Raw genomic sequence first — 20,570 nt, forward strand, 5'->3', positions numbered from 1 at the left:
ATCTACTACTCAGAAAATTTAAAGCAAATATCAATACAAAATTATAATTTTTTATATATTTTTTTTATTAACTTTTTCTCACAAAGAATGTTAAAGGACGGGACCAAGGTCCATGTTTACCATTCAATCTGTCGCTCAAACATGAAATATTAATTAATCCATATTTATTTTATATTGTTAACCAATAAAAATATAAATTGATATTATTTTTAAAATAATTATTATAAAAATCAATAAACTCAATTTTTTATAATAAAATGTTATTATCAATTTTTTACGGAGTGTATGAACTATTTTCTCTTGAAAATAACCTTATATCTCAATATCAATTATTTATTATAAATTTAAAATTAATATATATTAAAAATACAAATTTATTGCAAGGTTTACTCATATAAAATAAATATTTTTCATGTGAATTACAGGAATAAAATAATTGGTACACCGTTTTTTTTTTAAAAAAAAATTATAGCATGTTTGGAAGAGAATTTGTGTTGTACAAACTGACATATCTAATTCACAAACTTAATTTTATAAATAAGTGTTTCGTCCATTGAATGTTTTTTTAATTATAAATTTTTTATTACAAGAAAAAATACATTAATTAAGATGCAAAAAAGAAACTACATAATTAAAAAAAGTTAAGAATAAACCAACCTAAATTAAATTAAATTAGTTGTTGAATGATGAATAGAAAACCACCCGTATTAGATTGCTGGGCGTTTTAGTCGGATAACTGTTAACAATTGAAGAGTGTTTGACGACTCAGAGAGCACATTGCATTGGCGACACCGCGAGCGACGACGGAAATTGAATTGCTCGTGCGCGTCGGTGCGTGATCGATCGAAGGACGAACGATGTCGGAGATGGCGAGCCCAGATCCCGAGGGACTCGACGGAGTCCGCATGACGTGGAACGTGTGGCCCCGTACGAAGGTTGAATCGAGCAAGTGCGTGATCCCTCTGGCGGCGACGGTGGCTCTGATCCGTCCCCACCCTGACATCCCCCGCCTCCAGTACGCCCCTCTCCGCTGCAAGACCTGCTCCTCCGCCCTCAACCCTTTCTCCCGCGTCGACTTCACCGCCAAGATCTGGATCTGCCCCTTCTGCTACCAGCGCAACCACTTCCCCCCTCACTACCACGCCATCTCCGAAACCAACTTCCCCGGCGAACTCTACCCCCAATACACCACCGTCGAGTACCTCCTCCCTCTCTCCAATTCCCTCAACCCTTCCCCCGTCTTCCTCTTCCTCCTCGACACCTGCCTCATCGACGAGGAGATCCACTTCCTCAAATCCGCGCTTCGTCGCGCCATTGGTCTTTTACCCGATAACGCCCTCGTAGGCTTCGTTTCATTCGGGACTCAGGTCCAGGTTTATGAATTGGGCTTCTCCGACATGTCCAAGGTTTATGTCTTCCGCGGCTCCAAGGAGATTCCCGCAGAACAGATTCTCGATCAGCTTGGTCTTTCTGCTTCCGGAAGGAGACCTCACAAGGGTGCTGCTCCCGGTGTCGCCGGTGCCGGTGGATTCCCCAATTCAGGCATCACGCGCTTCCTTTTGCCTGCTTCTGAGTGTGAATATACTCTCAATGCGGTATTCTTTGTTTTACAGTTTTTTTTTACTGTCCTTTGTTTTGGTTTCAATGTTGCCATGGATTGTTTACAGTTTGGTAATTTGGGTGTTTTTTTTTTTTTTTGCAGCTGCTGGATGAATTGCAGATGGATCAATGGCCGGTTCCGCCTGGGCGCCGCCCTGCACGCTGCACCGGGGTTGCATTGAGTGTTGCCGCGGGGTTGCTGAGTGCTTGTAATCCTGGGACTGGTGCTAGAATCATAGCTTTGGTTGGTGGGCCATGCACGGAAGGACCTGGCGCGGTAAATTAAATTGCTGTTCTGTTCTTTGCTGTGTAATTTGATGACATTTTCCCTGTTGGTGTTAGGACTTAAAGGGATATTCAGCAATCATCAAACTTTGTGTTGGGAATGTGTGGCCATAGGAACAGTTAGCGGTTTTGTAGTCAAGCTATGTCAATTGGTAGTATGTAAGTTTCGTGGGTGTTTTGTTAGATACTGCTCATGAAATCTGCTCATTGTGTGCAAAATTTGAATATATATGTTTTTTCTCACTTGCATGGAAGTGGAGTTGCAGTGAAGTCATAAATTGCACTGGCTACCCTAGAAGCTGAAGCTTTTGAAAAGATGTTGAACAACTAATAGTCATGGTTTTTTCAAAAAGTGATAGGCAATTAGGCATCCTGCCCGTTACTGTTTATTAGGATATTCCTAAGATTTGATTTCTTCTGTGTCATTGGCATTTTGGACAGAGAATAAAATGGGGGCAATTCTTGTCACTTTGTCGTAATTTAGACCTGAAAGGACACAAGTTTTTACGGTAAACTTTGTATACGGGGAAGGGAATTGAGGTCAATGATGCTATGCTTGCTCTTGCCTGTATTAAATGTTTCTGTTGCCAAAGATTTAGATTTCAAATTTCTTTGCAGATTGTGTCAAAAGATCTATCTGACCCGGTGCGTTCTCATAAAGATCTTGATAAAGATGCAGCACCATTCTTCAAGAAAGCAGTCAAATTTTATGAGGGTCTCGCAAAACAGCTGGTTAGCCAGGGTCACGTTTTAGATATTTTTGCATCAGCACTTGATCAGGTTTGTGCCAGCATACTGATTTTCTCATGCCTTAAGAATTCTTTCACTTGTAAGTGCTGATGAGTTTTGGGAAGTGTGACTTTGAAGCACGTTGTGAGAGTTCTGATAATCAAGTGTAATATTACCATGCAGCGCAATTTTTCCAAACAATGGAAGGCATTTAACCTAACATTTTTGCCATGAACCATGATGTTTGATAGTGACATTTTTTTAACTTTTAAGTTTTTTAAACAATTTTGTGTATTCTTGGATGTAATGCACAGATAAGACATTTTTTACAGATGTTTTTCTCGTTAAATATAAATGAGATCAAAAGAAGCAAGTCTTAACATTACCAGTGGAGGACTTCAGGGATCATTCTTGTGTCTCTTTTCTTAATTTCATTTCATGAAATACCTTATATTTTACCTTACATTAACAGACTAACTAGAATCATCTTCTTATCCACAAGTCACCTTCCCTCAAAGAAGGTTTACAGGCTTATCTGAGTAGATATTCCAAATTGCATTTGTTTTCCTGTAACTGGCAACACTTGGCTACAAGACCTGTAAAGCTATATTTCAATGTAGTTAATAAATGTGTCACTTCCATCCATCTGGGTGATTATATGATGGTGCCAGCCGTCATGATTGCCAATTATTTTATCTGCTTAAGAGAGAATCTGGTAATATTTCAAATTTGAATCTTGAATTTTTTGTGATTGACTTTATTATGGGTATACAAGAAAGTTCTTGTGTATATTATGCAGTGGCCATGCATGAAAATAGAGTTCGTATTTGGTAATGTTCTCAGAATGTTGCATTGAAAAACAATTTGGATCTAACTAATTACACTCATTCAGTCTTGTGCTGATTCATGGATGCTTTAAATATAAAGGTTGGAGTTGCAGAAATTAAAGTTGCGGTTGAAAGAACCGGTGGTCTTGTTGTCCTGTCTGAAAGTTTTGGTCATTCAGTCTTCAAGGACTCTTTTAAGCGAGTTTTTGAGGATGGGGAGCAATCTCTTGGTCTTTGTTTCAAGTGAGAATTCTCTCATCATTTCAAATGTTCAACTAATATTTTCTTTTTGTGGATACGTTTTCATTTCTCTCTTCCCTTGTCTCTTATTTTCTCCAGACATTTTCTCCTTATCTGTTATCAGATGTGCTCACTGCAAGCTTTATTTTTGTTTCAGTGGAACCCTGGAGATAAATTGCTCCAAGGAAATCAAAATTCAGGGAATTATTGGACCTTGCACTTCGTTGGAAAAGGTTGGATCTTCTTTTGTTTGAAATTGAAACTCTTAATTTTGTGTTGCTTATCAACTCTGGAATTGGAGTTGGTGTTGGGTCAGTCAAAGTTATAGAACTAAGACTTAATCAATATGTGATATTTCCTGATTTTGATGGCTACAATCATACTGTAGAAAGGGCCTTCTGTTTCTGATACTGTTATAGGAGAGGGAAACACAACAGCATGGAAGATGTGTGGCCTTGACAAGAGTACATGCTTGACTGTGATGTTTGATCTTTCATCAAGTGATCGTTCAAACACCCCTGGTGCTATCAACCCACAATTGTACCTACAGTTCCTTACAAGGTTATGTCACAGAACTTTCACTAATATGATCTGATATATGCACTATGTTGTACCTCATTGCACTTCTGCACTGGGGTGTTGAATATTAAGGGTCATGTTCTTATTGCAGTTACCAGGACCCAAGTGGTCAATCAGTGCTTCGTGTCACAACAGTAACTAGAAGATGGGTAGATAGTTCTGTTAGCTCTGAGGTAGTTTCAGCCTTTTTTATATCTATGGCAGTGGATGCCTGTTTATTTGTCATTGACATTGTCAAAGAAATATTTGGAGTTCCTACAATTATCATAATATTAAGAAGCTTGAATGTTTATCCTTTTTACTGTCTTTTCTTGCTGTCAACTGTCAAGTCTGATTCTCAAGTTATGTAATATACATTTATGCGTGTTCATTGTCTATACCTTTGAAATAAACTGAAATGAATTAGTCTAGTCCTTATAGTTACATTATTTGCCATGTAGGATCATTATTTATTGACAAGGAAATCGTTAAATTGATAAATACAGGATTTTTAATTACTTGTATCATTTTGCTCGTCAGGAATTGGTTCAAGGATTTGACCAAGAAACTGCTGCAGTTGTAATGGCTAGATTTGCTTCTCTGAAAATGGAGAGTGAGGTATGTCACAAGTTGTGTTACTATCTGTTGTTCTCTTTGGTACACCTAAAATAACTTTTAAGACCATTGGGATTTATTTTCTCAAGCTATAGTAAATTATATCTTCATTTGTGATTATTTTCGGAAAACAAAAAATTTAGGAGAACATGTTTACTATCTGTTGTTCTCTTCATTCAAATCTGCAAATAACCATTTTATCAAATCCTTGGTTGTTGGGCATGTATTATGATGGTAACCAAGGGTTGGTTAGGAAGGATCCATTGGTTAATTGGAGGAAGTTATTATTAGGATTTACGAATGCATGTGATAGAAAATAACTTATCCTGTATTAGTAATTATGTATTAGTTCTGTATTGGAAATTGCATGATGGCAGTAATTCATAGAAAATAACTGATGGCAGTTATGTATTGGGATATATCTTATGTTGTGATTTTCAGTTTGTGGACAAAATATACTCTGTAGGAGGATTTTGTTTCTGGGACAGCAACTGTTTTGCTGTATTGAGTGTGATTTTTGTATTCAGAATTATATTTTATTAGTTTACCAATTGGTATTCTATCATATTATCTGTGGCAAAATTTCTTCAGTAAACTTGTAGAAACAAATCCCTTGCTGACCATATTTTTGTTTGATCAGGAAACATTTGATGCTACACGGTGGTTGGATCGGTTTCTCATTCGCCTCTGTTCAAAGTTTGGTGACTACCGCAAGGATGATCCATCATCTTTTACATTAAACCCATCATTTTCACTTTTCCCTCAGTTTATGTTCAATCTGCGACGCTCGCAGTTTGTACAGGTACCTTTTGTTGTAATTCTCTTCCTGTTCTGCTTTTCAAACTTTATTTAACTGCGAGTGTTGAAATGTGTTGACAGGTTTTTAACAACAGTCCAGACGAGACTGCATATTTCCGTATGTTGTTAAACAGGGAAAATATTAGTAATGCTGCTGTTATGATTCAGCCGTCATTGATATCATATTCATTTAATGCGCTGCCTGCACCAGCATTGTTAGATGTGGCTTCCATTGCTGCAGACAAGATTTTGTTGCTAGATTCATATTTTAGTGTGGTTATTTTTCATGGGATGACAATAGCTCAATGGCGCAACTTGGGATACCAGAATCAACCAGAACACCAGGTTTGTGCTTTGTCATATCCTGCTATAGAAATCATTGTTACCAGCAAATGATCTTTTAGATTTTAAAATGTATCCTTCTTGTTGGTAACTTTAGTTACTTTTTGTTAGTTTTTTGGGGAAGTTATTTTATTCAGATCCATTTTTATCATTATTTCTTTTCTCACCCTGTGGATAACCTGTATATGGCACAGGCATTTGCACAACTATTGCGAGCTCCACATGATGATGCCCAAATGATAATTAGAGAACGTTTTCCGGTTCCTAGATTGGTAGTGTGTGACCAACATGGTTCCCAGGTCAGTATAGTTTACCAAGACCAGTTTGAGTATTATTTGTCTTCATTAATTGTTGTGGTTTCTTTTCCTGAAATTCATCATATCATGATGTGGAGTATTTCCTACCCCTGCACAACATAACATATTAGCAGTCTTATTTGTTTCCTTTTGTTGAGTCACTAAGCTTAGATTTGTTGTCGTCTGAAACTTACTATGTTTTCATTGATGTTTAACAGGCTAGATTCTTGTTAGCAAAACTGAATCCTTCAGCAACGTATAACAATGCACATGAGATGGCTGCTGGTTCAGATGTAATCTTTACTGATGATGTGAGCCTTCAAGTTTTCTTTGAGCATCTGCAAAGGTTGGCTGTCCAATCTTGAGGGCAGATAATAGTAGAGATTGACATTTTATGGGTTCTGGACTTTGGTTTGGGGAATTCACCAATGATATGTGTATCCTGCATTGTGCTGTTGCATTCAGTACTTTTCCTTTCTTTCCTTTGTTCTTAACAAAGAGAAGGCCGGAGCCTGCATGAATTGAAGAATAAGGAAGACCTAAAACATAATTCTTTAGGGTTCTGATCGATTTTTCTTTGTGGAGAAAATAAAGGGTTCAAAAGTATGTTGTTAAGTTTGGGTATTGCGGAAAGAAAGGATAGAAAATCGAGTTAAGAGCCCCCACCACTGCTACAGCAGCATAATAGCAAATGAGGGAGATATTTTTGACTCAGTTTTTCCATTTGTCTTGGCCCAGATCTGAAAATTTGGGTTCCTCAGCTGGATTAATTTATATAGTTCTTTTACTTTTATATGTTCCCCAGGTAGCAAAGTAACGAAAGCCATTTTGTCATGTTGAGTTTGATATCATTCTCTTGATACTGTTTTGTATTGTATATTGTGAATTAAGCGTATAGGACTCATCTCTATGGAAATGGATACTTTTAAATGCTCGCTGTTTTTATTCTAACTTCCAATCCTGCATGAAGAGGGTCATTCTTAAATGTTTTTCTGAGTTCTTGTAAATATGGTTAAATTTGATTTTAGATTTGTAAAACTTCTAGAGTGTTAGTTCTCAAAATTTTACAATTTAAAAAATAGTGATAATACCGAGTTCTGACGTGCTATGTACTTAGTTATGTCATGTTAGCAATTATATTTATATTTTGATGGTTAAGTACATGACATATTTTTCATTAAAAAAATACATGACATATTTACTAATTAAATGTACGTTACGACATTAATAAGTGACGATAAGAATTATTTTCTAAACCTTAAAAATTTACAAAGATTAAAATTAATAAAAAAATTGGAAGATTGAAATTACAGAAATTAAAAGCATATTTTACATGAAGCGAAAATAAGAGTTGTTTGTTGAAGAGAAATATTACTTTTGAAATTAGTTTTTATAATTAATTTTACTAAGATTTTTAACAAAAAATAAGAGAGATGGGAAGAAAAAATGAAAAAAAAGAGTGATTTGTAGTGATGTTCAAAATTGAATCACATTACATTTAATACTAATATATTTCTGTGCTATTAAATAATCCTAAATTCCTAATATATATAATTTTTTTCTTGGATGAAATTTATTAAAATTAAGAAATTAATTTGTGACTTAAATATGATTTTTTAGACTTAAATATAATTCCAATTCCTATAATGTACTTATTTTTTGATTTCAGACTTAGTTCTTATAACTTATTTGGTTAGTTTTGGTATCTATAAAATTTTACTTTACAATTTTAATTTTTGTCATTCTTCACTAACAATATGACAACTATATATATATTATATTGGAAAACAAATAAAATATTTCTTAAATAATAAATAAATATCTTTCACTACAAACAGGACTCGTATCAAGATTTTATAATTTTATAAGAACAACAGAATAATATCAAAAACTAAAATTGTAAAAAAAAAAATAAAGTAACCAAAGTCGACAAAAAATAATTAATTTTTAACACTAGAACTTTACTACCATTTTGTTGTTCTATTAAGAAAACTACTATTTCATTTAATAAAATAATTCATCTTCTTATTGAAAAGTTACATAATTTTTTTCGTATATTTATTAAGAATTTTAATATTTATTTTATTAATATGAGTAGTATAAATAAGATTCAAATATATTATAATGAAACACATATAAAATATAAAACTAAACAAATAATATTCAATTGTTCTTTTCATGAAGACTTGTAAGAAGAAACTTGTGATTAAGTAAAAATAGTATTAAATGTATCACATGAATGTATATTTAATTTTTCTCTATTTAAGGTCTATTTAAGTTCTTATTGTTATTTGCTTGATTTAAAAAAAACCATTAAAATATAAAAAAGATTAAATTTAGAAGGTTGAAAATAAAATAAAAAAACAGATGAAACAAATGAAAGGTTAATAAAAATAAGTAATAAAAAAATTCAAAATTTAAAACATCATAATAAAATTGTAGTGGAAGAATTATAAATTTAATAGGATAAATAGTCAACTTCATTCTTGAATGTTTTTTGACAAATTGATTCTTAAAAGATGAAAAACTCAATTTTAATTCTTGAATATGCAAAAAAAAATATGACAAATTAGTCATGTAGATAGTTTAATGACAAATTAGTCCTCAAATTTTACAACTTAATATCAAATTGATCCTACAAAAATATACCTTATTATCAAATTGATTTTTAAACATTGCAGTTTGATGATAAAATGATCTCACAAACAAGACTAATTTATCACACTATTTAAAGATTAAATTTTTGTTTGTTTATCTTTTAAAAACTAACTTATGACTGCATCGTAGTTTGTGACATGAATTTCACAATTTAGCCAAATTTAATACATTGCTACATCTCATTATGCAAAAGTTGGTTAACTATTCTCACTTCTCAGCATACACACGCGGAGCTTAAGCTTAACAGTATCTGTAGAGTTTAAAAATAGTTTGGCGCGCAAAGCAATATTGTGGCGAGTGTTGAGTTTAGAGAAGAAGAGGAGAATGTACTGGCGCGGCGATTCAGAGTCACAGGATGACGGTGGCTTTTCAATTTCATGCTCTCAGGGCCATCGATCTTCGTTGAACCTTCAAACGCACGATGAAGGTGGCTCCCTCTGCCTCGTGTGCTTCTCCAACCTTGTCTCCAATCCTCTCTCCCCAACCGTCCATGTCTCCTACGCTCTCTCCCAGCTCTCTCGCTCCCTCTCCATCCCTCACTTCCTTCAATCCCTTCTCACTTTCCACCCTCACTTCCTCCTCTCCCCTCTCCTCGCCGCCCTCTCCTCCTTCCACGACCAACCTATCGCCGCTCAGCTCACGCATCTCATCCTCTCTCTCTCTTCCTCCGCTGATCCTTCCCTTTGCTCCCAATTCATCGCTAGGATTTCCGATCGCATCGCTTCCGCTGCTTTGGGTTGGACTTCCCCTCAGTTGCACATGGTAATTTCCATTCTTACTTTCACCTCGTTCCTTCTACTTCCTATGCACAGACTGTTTCTATTGTTCTGAATTTACAGATTCACTGCCTTGGGGCTCTTCTGAATTGTGAGAAGGATGATAATCTCCATGCACACATCAAAGACATGTATAGTTTCATTTCTGTTCTTGTTACGGGCCTTCAATTGCCGAGGTATTTTTCATGTCTTGGATGCTGTTCTGTTGTCTTTCAAATTTGTTTCACATGTGGTGAGTCCTTTGCTCGCTTGCTGCAGTGAGGAGATTCGCGGGGAGGTTCTCTTTGTCCTTTACAAACTATATGTTCTTCAGAGTACATCAGCAGGGGGAGATGGAAGTGATATGTTGATTCCCTTCTGTCCACAGATCTTGTATCTGTTGGTGGATGTTCTCATGAAGACTCAAAATGATGATGTTCGCTTGAATTGTATTGGTCCGTTATCAATTCCTCACTATTTTTTGTTCCTTGAAAATAATATTTGAGACTTCTATCTTGAGTGTCTTGTTTGTTTTAACTTTTGCCTCTCCTGAGTGAAGCCTGTTTTGGATGGGTAGAGATTGACATTAGGACACTTTCTCTGAAAGAGATTTGTTATTTGTCTCACAGGTACTCAACTACTCATAGATACAAGAAAACGTGGTATAGAACATTAGACCTTTACTATTAGGACTTAAGAGGCAAAGGTCCGGTTACATGTTCACCATACGTAGACAAAAAGAAACATCGTCATGTCATGCATCACATCTGATGACCATTTTGTCTTAATGAACGAGTTATTGATGTTAATCATTCCAAGGCCGGTTAGAAGTCAGTATGGCCACAGTTTACAGAATAGATTTCACTTTCAGTAATAGTAAGATGCCATAGTTTACAGCATAACTTTCGTTCTTGTCTCTTTTTTGAACTGACACTTTCCATTTTTTTTTTGTTGATTAGCACTTTTGACTATGCTGGCTCGAAGACATTTGCTCAGGGAAGAATGTGCATACGATACTAGTAACATGTCTTCCAATGGAGGAGTTAACTCTAAAGAAACCGAGGACGGAACCAAGGGCACATCTCTGGTAAATCTGTTTGCTGAAGCCATCAAAGGCCCATTACTTTCGTCAGACAGTCAAGTCCAAATCGGCACTCTAGATTTACTCTTTCACTATTTGTCTTCGGTCAGAAATTCAGACTATCAGATTCGAGTTTTGGTGGAAGAAAATATTGCAGATTATTTATTTGAAATATTAAGATTATCAGGTGAGAACTGTGTATAGAAATTGCCAAACAACTGAAACAAGGCCGTTTTCTTGCCTAGACGAATTCTAAATCTAATTTAGCTTAGTTCAACTTTTTCCTTTATATGCTCGTGAATGCAGAACTTAGTTTTTGACCTTACTGTTATACCTAGGTGGCTTACTAATTATTCTATTAATGAACAGAGTATAAGGACCCAGCAGTCAAGATGTGCCTTCAGGTACTAGGTCTTTTATCAACTGCTGAGGAAACCTTTAAACTAAGACTCGTTGTTGGAATCTCAACTCTGATTCCAGCATTACGTTATGTGGCTGAAGTTCCTTTTCACCCCGTGCAATGTGAGACACTGAAGCTCATTTATGAATGCATTTCTGAGTGCCCTGGATCTGTATCAACTTCTCAACTAGAGGAGCTGATTCTTGTTTTGATAAGAATGCTTAGAAAGCATTCTGATGGGGAGATGGGTATGATTCCCGAGACGTTTATAATGGTCTGCTCTATCTTTGTTGCTCTTATAAGATCTCCATCTTGTAATGGAGCTTTAGATCTCTCAAAATCGATTGAGGAAGCAACGAACCATGCCATTTTAGCTTGTCTCTCTGTCTCTGAAAGGAACATAAACCAAATTTTGCAATGTTTGTACCTACTTAAAGAGGCATATGCATATAGTCATGATGGAAACTCCATTAACTCTAGTAAGCTGGAGCTTAGAAGTGGCATTCTAGATATATGCAGAACCCATTTACTGCCATGGCTTGTAGTGGGCATCAATGAAATGGAAGAGGACATTGCCCTGGGATTGCTGGAAACTTTTCATTCGATATTGCTTCTGCACTCTAGTATTAATTCCATGGAATTTGCAGAGACTCTGATTTCAATCGGTTGGTTCAGTTTTTCATTTGAATGTCTGGGTTTGTTTACAGGAGATAGGATGAAAAATAGAATATATTTGTTGCTCAGTTCACTCATGGATTCTCTCCTGGGAAATGATTCTGGACAACCAATTAGAGAGGCTGCTTTGCACCTGCCTCGCGATCCTATTGATTTACTCTTTTTGCTTGGGCAAAGGAGTACTAACAGTTTGGATTTGCCTTCTTGTCAATCTGCTGTTTTGCTGATTATGTACACCAGTTCGCTATATGATGAAAGGTACTTGAACTGCCAAAACTTCATACTACTATCCCCCTGATTGGCAATTCATTGACGACTGTTTTCCCTAACAGTTTTCTGACTTTCATTGCCAGACTTGCAGATGAGAAGTTGATTTTAGCGTCTCTTGAACAATATATTCTTCTTAATAGGGGCAATTTTCATAATCGGACCACTGATAATTTGACCGTGACACGACTGGTGAATCTTTACAGTTCACTAAGGGGTCTTGGCAGTATGAACTACCAAATTCACTATAGTCGAGATGCGGAGGAGATAATATTCCAGCTCATAAACAATGATGAATGGGACTTACTTTCAGCAAGAATTCACACGGTGTCATTGAAGTGGCTGTTTCAACAAGAGAACATAATCAACTCATTAAGCCATCAGATTTTGAAATTCTGCAGAAGCTATAACTTAGAAGAGGCTGACATAATTATCGGAAACAATTATCAAACTGTAAATGTACAGACACTTTCGGAGTTGGTATCAACTGAAGATAACTATGGAGCTAGACTTTTCGTGTGCTTATTAGCACAGCTCTTGGAGGAAGAAGGCCGGGAATATGATATAATATGTGTTCTGAATGTCATGGCAACTATGGTTCTCGTCTGTCCAGCTGCTTGTGAACAATTATCTTTGCATGGAATAGCGACAACAATCAGGACTTGGTGTTATTTGAGCAATAGCTTGTCGACAACAACATACATGTCCATCTTGATTTTGGTTTTTAACACTTTGAGTTCAGTGCATCCTGAAACACTATCGGTTGATCAAAGCTGGGTAGCGATAACCATGAAGGTGTGGGTAGCTGAACTTCTATTTATTCACATTGCATCCCGTATAAATTCAATCATGATCATGATTAGAGACTCTGATTTTTATGTCTCAGTTTCTGAAAGGCAAGAAATAAATTGATATAATCTAAAATACAAAACCAAATAGAGATGAGATGGAATGCAACTTATGCAAGTACTATTTTCTGATATTACAAAAATTCTATAACTAACCAACTACCCCTAAATTTACTAGAAAACACAATGATTTAGATTAATGATTGTTCTAACACCACGTTACCACTTCTGCAGATGATGGAGTGTTCAATTCCATCCAAAGAGGTTGATATCTTGAGTGACGAAAGCCTCTTTGTTATTGGCATTCTTTCCTTAATTTTGCATCTTTCCACCAATAAAGCACTTGAAGAGACTTCCAAGGCCATTCTTTTTAATACTTGTATAATCTCCATGGTCAACACTGTAGTCTGCGCGGCTTCTTCGAAGGGACCTGCTTTGGTTGACCATGACGAGGGAACAAGTACAGGAGAAACTTTAATATTTGTTCTTTTGCTTCATTACTTCGCCGTTAAAAGGTAAGCCGGTTCGAATCAGCAATAAGAAAACTTTTTTTTTATCATAGAATGTGTAACTTGACTTTGGAATATTATATTTTACACCCCTTGTACTTCCTTCCTAAATATTTAAAAAACTGAGTTGTCAATCCTAAATTTTCGATTCTAGCTTGCATGCTATTCTACCAGGGTTCGTGGATTGGCAAAGCTTCTTTGCTTCAACGAATCCATCCGAGCCGCTAGCCTTCATTGGAATCCGTTGCCATGACTTGTGCAGACTTCTGCATTTTGGTTCAACTGTAATCAAGATTGCTGCTTCTTATAGCCTGTTAGAGTTATTTAAAAGAATATCAGATCAAATAAACAGTAATCATGAAGAGTTGAGATGTACTATTGGGTACATAATGTCCATAAGGAGTATATTGGAAGGGCTAGTTTTCTATAATGATCTGAGAGTGGCTACAAATTGTTCCCTCTGTCTGTCAATGATTCTGGGATGGGAAAAGCTGACAAAGGAAACAAAAGTCTTAGAAGAGAGTAGCTGGTGTAGATTGATTATAGAGGAGATGACAGTATCTTTGGCAGCTCCTGCTTTAGCATCACAATCATTCATGAACAACCAAAGGCCTGCAGTGCTTGTAGCTATTGCGTTGCTGAAACTGCATAAAATCCCTCAGTGGATGAGATCTGTGTTTGATAATTCAAGCATATCTGGCATATTGGGGAACCTTTCTGCTAGTAACTTGAGCTCGGAGATTTTGGCTTTATTTCGAGAACTACTGAAATCTAACTTCTTAAGTACAGAGCAAATTGCAACTATAAATCAAATGCTCCAGGTAACTCCTTCCTAGTCTTGTATTAGGTTTCCTTAATTAGTTTATTCTTTATCCATGTTTGCACCATACGCACCATTTTTTCTTTATATTTGTAAAGCACAGACAAAGATTCTTTCATGCGTATCTAATCTATAAGGTCCATTGATATTTGATACTGACAAATGGTGATTCAGCATAAGAAAAACACGTAGGTGTATGCGAACACATTTAAGTAAGAAAAAATAATCCTCTTTAACACTCATTGAAATGTATATACCTTGAGAGTAAAGAGAGTCAGGAAGGAAAAGAAAAAGTCGCAAATATTATTGGTTATGGGATACAGAAGAAAGGGAGAGAAGTGTAAAATGGGTATAGAAGTTAGAATGTGAAAAAAGTAAGGTTGTATCACATAGTTATGCCATTTCTGATATTTACAGGAATGCAGAAAGCGTATGTACAGTAACAATGCTCAAGAGGATCTCCCAAATGAGCCGATAAAGAAGGTCCTCACCACATCGTATAATATGGGAGACATTTGTGAGTATCTCATTGATTTAATGACATCAGAGGCGTACTTAGATACGGGCAGTAAGAAGCTCTTAGAAGAAATTGAGCTGTTTTTCAGTACCTTGTCTGTAGATAATGGTAGTTGTATGTAGTGTTCATCTAATCCATTGACACTTGGATCTTATCTGCCAACTAACAAACAGTAAGGGCAACTATGTCTGGAATTCGTTGACGAACTAAAAACATGATTCAGTAGACATAGATATTACGACTTCACTGGCTTCTACGTTGACTAATGTCTTTAGAAAACAACTAAATTGCATACTTTCTGTCATCATGTATCTGTATCTGACAAAGAGAAGGGAAAACAAGAAGGAAAGAAAAATCAATTTTGCCTCCACCAATTTTTTTTTAAAATTATTTATATGTGATTACATAGTTAAGATTAATTTGTTGTATTTGTGTTGAATATTTCTTTATATATATAACGTTTAATTGATTAACTTGATGAAATTTAATGTTTTTCCAGAAGTTATTAAATAAGGTAAATTTGACATTTGTTTCACAAGTTAGCGAGATAGAGAAGTTATTTTATGATCCGAAACCATCATTTGTTTGTAGTCTCCATTAATCTTTATAAGACACGTAGCATCGTTTTTAATTTATAAAAAAGTTTTTGTTTTACAATTTATAAAAAGGAGTTAATAAAACGTAGTTATGATAAACTATAGATACATAGTGAGGCTAGACTATTCAATTATTTCTTGGCGAGATGAGAAATTAATTGAGGCAAGATAAATACGGCTTCTTAAGGGGCAGATACAAGAATTGCATAGCGAGTGAATATATATTGATTTTTTTATTATTAATAGTTAAAAAATATTTAAATGTAATTTTAAAAATATTATAATAAAAAGTAGTGATTTTAAATTATATAACAATTAATGTAAAAACAGCAACGCCCTAAATGTCCCCAATTATAGCATGCAAAAAAAGGATAATCGTTCTTACGCAATAAAACTCCAAATTGAAATCATAACAAACTGAAACAGAACGTAGAAACTAGTAGAAAGAACTGCGCAATAAAATCCCGTTGAGTCAAATGAACATATGATATTCTAAATATTAAGGTAAAAACAATTACACAGTTATCCAATAAGATTTGATATTCTTCTATTCATCAATATGATATATGATTTTGATGTAAAAAAAAAAAAACAATTTCTCCAGGGTTGCTGTGGTATTTATATTTTGAAGTAGAGGCTATTTAGAATGACGATGTCTAGGGTGGTCATTGCATTGTGCCATAGTCAGAGACCAACAGTGTTTGGCCATTCTACCCCGTCACTTGCATCGATTGTACCTCTTACCAAAACAAAGGATTTGGGTATTTGTATTCCAAACCATGTTTGTAGAGCATTCTATAATTATAAAACTCAAACAACCCACACATAACAATGCTTTCCATTTATCCCAACAATGATTCAAACAAAGTTCACCTCGAACAGAAAATTAACAAAGTTCATTAATGGCCAAATACTCTTTCCTCCCACCTACAATACACAGGTTCTCATGTCAATCCAAAATCACATGCACATTAGAATACATATTACAAAATTTCTCGTGGTTCATTTCATCCAAAAATTAAAAACAAAAAAAGAACCTAAATCAGAGCCATGGAATCTGTAAAATCGACATCGTTGAGGACCTATGCAAGCAAAAGGCCATGAATCTGGTTAAGTCATTGTGCGGTGGAGGGCTGGTGTAGTGGTGATGGTCATCCCCGGTGGTGGCAAACTATGTGGGTGGCAGCGATTAAAGGTGTCGCCGATTTCTTCAACCTCCAATTGCCTCCGTAGCCTCCTTCCATCTCCACCGCATATGTTGATGACCACCACCCATCAGCACATCAAAGACATTAACCCTAAACCTTAAAGGAATAATCATGAAAATTACATTTTTGTCTTGTAAATAAATTCTATTAAAAATAACTGATAAGACAGGTTACCAGTAACTCATCTCAACCCTTCAATAATTTAATAATAAATATAACGATCCTTATTGTTTTGACCATCATGATCCAGTTATCCTATTGGACCACCCTAGACATCGTCTATAAACTAAACTCATTTCAAAATTGAAAGTGTCTTCACTCTGCCAAATAGAATTTTAATTTTTTTTTTTACATCATCCCAATCCCAACTGTAATGGAAACTGGGAAGTAAGATGCCAATTTTTTTACAATTTTTTTTTTACTTTCATAAAAGCAAAGATTGGTTAACTGTCTAGGTTTTTATACAGTCGATGGTACCAGTATGTTTTGACAATAAAGGAATGAGATCATGGTAAGTGCATGTTTTCCTTTTTCTGTCCTCAGGGTGAAGGGAGGAGTACACTTCTTCACAGCTTTTAAGAAAATGGCCTTTCCCAAATGCAGTAAGGACCAGAGAATCTGTTTTCATTTCTACTACTCTATATAGATAGCCCATTCTCCTCCATGTTTCTAAAGCTCCACTACCATCAAAACCAATTCTAGTTGCATCAAATAGAATTCCAATAGTGATTATATCAGGCTGCACCCGGTAGATTGGCAACTGAGATAGCAAAATTCTCAAATGCCTGAATTCTTTCATCTTCACATAAGCCAACATGATAATATTTGCAACAGTAACATTCCAACTAACCTTGGCATCTTGCATTTCTTGAACAACTATATCCATACCTTTTTTACTCAAAAGACATGCATAAGAAAGAAGCCGGAAACACCATTCGAGGTTGCTCTCACCAAAAGCTGGACATAAATCTAGTGCCAGGTCCTCTAATCTAGAAAACATGAAGTTATTGATATATACTTCAGCCACTTTTCTAATCAAATCATCCTCTATACATGTTTTTGAGTTCAAGATTTTTCTATAAAATTTTTCCATCTTTTCAACCATCCCAAATGTGGTATAAGCCTCCAGCATTGCAACTAGAGTAGAAGATTTGACATGCATTCTTTTTGAAAGCATTCTTTGATAAAGCTTTTCCATTCTCTGGAGTAGCCCGCCACCAGCATACTCTTGGATAAGTATATTGTAAGTGATAGGATCAGGAGAACATCCTTCCAACTCCATCTTCTTCACACACTCACCCATCTCATCATACATTTGAAATTTCCCATAGGCTCCAATCAAACCATCATAGGTTTCAGAATCCAGCTCTAAGCCAGATTCTTTCATCTCATCAATAAAACGTAAAGCATCACTGAACTTACCTTCTCTGGATAATCCATGAATGATTGGATTGTAAGTGTCCAAAGAAGGCTTGATACCTTGAACTTTCATATCTTGCAATGCAGATAATGCATCTTCCATCTTTCCTCCTTCACATAACAAGCCTATGATCTTGTTATAGTTGAACTCACTAATCCGTGATTTCTCAATGTTCTTCCACATATCAAACACCTATTAATGCAAGGTGCTAAGAAAAATAAGAACTCAAAAACCACAAAGGATAAAAGTAAAAAAAAAAAAAAAAAAAAAAACTCTGTATCACGCTCTTCTAACCCAGTCTTCATTATTGGATAAAATTTAATAAACATTACAAGTGAAACTCGTTAAATAAAATTTGGAAGTTGGAACCTATAAAGTTTTGTAATTTCTAATAAATTTCACCCAATAACCAAGAGTATTGCCATTAACACAATCAAAAGAAAAAATAAATCCCACCCCCAAAGCAATTTAAGACCATTTAGGCAAAGTAATAAAATTTGTTACATAAATTAAAGAGTGGAATAAGGGTCCCAACCTGAAGGATATGGGTGAAGTTTGAGGAACTTTTAAGGAACCTGACAACAGCCCAAAAATGGTCTTTGGACCAATCAGCGTCTTCTGCGAGCATGTGAAGAGGGTTGGAATATTCGTTCTCAAGCTTTGCAAGTAAGGCTCTGAGGCTGTGATGGAGATGGTAAGTCTCAACCAGAAGGGTTGTGTGCTTTTTGTCAGCGAAACGGTGGTAAGAGGCGTGGCAAATTTTAGTGGTGAGGGATGAAAATTTCGCAAAGGGTTTTCGGAAGACGGTGTTGCTACTACTCTTGCTCCCTCTGCAATTGGAGTTCAATAGCACCAACACAAACTGACTCTGACTGTGAGTGAGTGCATTCACCATTTTTCTTCCTTCATTTCAATTTTCAAGCTAATCCCTACTCTTATTTATTCATGCACCCTTTTTTCCCTCTTTCCTCGCATCTCTAAATTAAAATCTTAATATAAAATTAATTAAAATTTAGAAAAATATATGATGATTTTAAATTTTTAAATAGTAAAAACGTGTATTATACAGAAATATAATAAAAAAATATCTTGAAATTCAATTAAAAGGAGTTAAATGTATCATACAAAAAAACAAACAAACTTTATCCCCCACTGATAATGCTCCAGAAATTTATTTATTTTTTACATATTTTTAATAATTTATTTCTTTGCATCACTAAAACACTAAATTTTGTGTTGAAATAAAAATGGTAAATTCTATTAACTAAGTTTAATTTGGTACAATTTTAAGTTTATAAATCATAATTAAAATTGTAATTATAACTTCTTTTTTACTTTAACTCAAACTTCAAGAGAGTTTAATAACATTAAAAAATAGAGATAATTTGAAAAAAAATATAAAATTGAGGAGATAAAATATAATTTACCTTTTTTTGTCAAAATTTAACTCGATTTATTTTTCCACCAAAAACCAAACTGATCTAAATTTTAAATCAATGGAAAAATTAATTACAAATATTAATAAAGTAAATTGCAAATGAAAAAAAAAAGTTAGAAATTAAAACGAGATTTTTGTTATTTATGCATCACTTGTTGTTCTTATATGTCATCTATTTAAATATGCATTATCATTTTTGCTATTTATTAAAATAATGTCATTTCTATATCAACGATTATATATATATATATATACACACATATATAAACAGTGGGCAAAAGCAGTAGTGTATTTGAAGTATAATCCAATTACTTTTCCTTGATATATTTTCACTTGCCGAGTAGAGCCTTGAACTAGAATCTTGTTACAAAATTTATACAATAGAATGAAATGAGATGTCACGTGTAAAAGAATAACCGAAGTATGTCAATGTCAAAAACCAGAGTGAGAGTGGAGAGAAACAGGATCTTATCTACCAATCTTGTATCTATCTTGGTGGAGAATCTACAGATGAGCAGCACCAAAATAATGGGCAATAATAGAGTTTGCTCTTGACTTTCTTATTTTGTCGATTGATGTCACCCTCTCCTTTCACAACAGCTGATTCACCATTTTTTCCAAATATTGGACTTTCTTCCAGTTTGGGGGACTCAGGCCTGTTGTTGCTATGGGCAGCTTCACTCAATGGACTCTGTGGAGGTGTTTGTTGTTCACTGGTGCTGTCGTTTGTTATCTCGGCTATTATTTCTTCATTCTTCTCTCTCCCTTGAGACTCATTAGTAACTTCAGTAACTAGTCTGGTAAACCAACCAGCCTGTGAAGAGGTAGAACTGGGATGTTGTTGGTTCAGCCCCTTCTGGATTTCATATGCAGCCTTTGGGTCATTCAAGTTGGATGGTATACCTAATCAAATTGCATGGAGATAATTCTTAGATAGAGCATCAAAATGTAAATCAAATGAATGTTTCCCTCCAAAACAAAAAAAAATGTGTTTCAAGTTATTTTAGCTTTAATGATTTATACATATAAATATACAAGGTAACACTTTATTGACCAGCCTAGCATATAGAGAAAGCCCCAATAGATAAC

At 35.0% G+C, this 20,570-nt stretch overlaps 3 protein-coding genes across 3 annotated transcripts; 2 read left to right on the forward strand and 1 right to left on the reverse strand.

Moving 5' to 3' along the window:
* The first annotated feature begins 712 nt into the window (after positions 1-712).
* LOC114380924 (protein transport protein SEC23-like) lies at positions 713-7,247 on the forward strand. Its single transcript, XM_028340055.1, has 12 exons — positions 713-1,595; positions 1,703-1,876; positions 2,503-2,664; positions 3,541-3,683; positions 3,838-3,913; positions 4,069-4,241; positions 4,351-4,432; positions 4,779-4,856; positions 5,494-5,655; positions 5,733-5,996; positions 6,188-6,292; positions 6,508-7,247. The coding sequence occupies exons 1-12, from the start codon at positions 858-860 to the stop codon at positions 6,652-6,654; spliced, it is 2,304 nt and encodes a 767-aa protein (XP_028195856.1). The 5' UTR covers positions 713-857; the 3' UTR covers positions 6,655-7,247.
* A 1,988-nt stretch (positions 7,248-9,235) lies between these two features.
* LOC114381861 (protein PRD1) lies at positions 9,236-15,189 on the forward strand. Its single transcript, XM_028341085.1, has 9 exons — positions 9,236-9,709; positions 9,787-9,899; positions 9,982-10,157; positions 10,662-10,970; positions 11,153-12,116; positions 12,212-12,920; positions 13,208-13,488; positions 13,637-14,303; positions 14,720-15,189. The coding sequence occupies exons 1-9, from the start codon at positions 9,272-9,274 to the stop codon at positions 14,939-14,941; spliced, it is 3,879 nt and encodes a 1,292-aa protein (XP_028196886.1). The 5' UTR covers positions 9,236-9,271; the 3' UTR covers positions 14,942-15,189.
* Positions 15,190-16,241: 1,052 nt separating this feature from the next.
* LOC114381276 (pentatricopeptide repeat-containing protein At4g14190, chloroplastic-like) lies at positions 16,242-18,977 on the reverse strand. Its single transcript, XM_028340498.1, has 2 exons — positions 18,579-18,977; positions 16,242-18,235 (listed from the first exon to the last, which is right to left on the reverse strand). The coding sequence occupies exons 1-2, from the start codon at positions 18,936-18,938 to the stop codon at positions 17,075-17,077; spliced, it is 1,521 nt and encodes a 506-aa protein (XP_028196299.1). The 5' UTR covers positions 18,939-18,977; the 3' UTR covers positions 16,242-17,074.
* Between the last annotated feature and the right edge of the window lie 1,593 nt (positions 18,978-20,570).

This window comes from Glycine soja, chromosome 13, assembly GCF_004193775.1.
Source record: "Glycine soja cultivar W05 chromosome 13, ASM419377v2, whole genome shotgun sequence".
Lineage (NCBI taxonomy): Eukaryota > Viridiplantae > Streptophyta > Magnoliopsida > Fabales > Fabaceae > Glycine > Glycine soja.

Excerpts from the sequence above, each read along its gene's own strand:
- LOC114380924 (XM_028340055.1), top strand. The coding sequence starts at position 858 with ATGTCGGAGATGGCGAGCCCAGATCCCGAGGGACTCGACGGAGTCCGC. Across the intron at positions 4,433-4,778 it reads ATAGTTCTGTTAGCTCTGAG|GAATTGGTTCAAGGATTTGA; the intron begins GTAGTTTCAGCC and ends TTTGCTCGTCAG. Across the intron at positions 6,293-6,507 it reads GTGACCAACATGGTTCCCAG|GCTAGATTCTTGTTAGCAAA; the intron begins GTCAGTATAGTT and ends GATGTTTAACAG.
- LOC114381861 (XM_028341085.1), top strand. The coding sequence starts at position 9,272 with ATGTACTGGCGCGGCGATTCAGAGTCACAGGATGACGGTGGCTTTTCA. Across the intron at positions 9,710-9,786 it reads CTTCCCCTCAGTTGCACATG|ATTCACTGCCTTGGGGCTCT; the intron begins GTAATTTCCATT and ends CTGAATTTACAG. Across the intron at positions 10,158-10,661 it reads TGTTCGCTTGAATTGTATTG|CACTTTTGACTATGCTGGCT; the intron begins GTCCGTTATCAA and ends TTTGTTGATTAG.
- LOC114381276 (XM_028340498.1), bottom strand. The coding sequence starts at position 18,938 with ATGGTGAATGCACTCACTCACAGTCAGAGTCAGTTTGTGTTGGTGCTA. Across the intron at positions 18,236-18,578 it reads ACTTCACCCATATCCTTCAG|GTGTTTGATATGTGGAAGAA; the intron begins GTTGGGACCCTT and ends TTGCATTAATAG.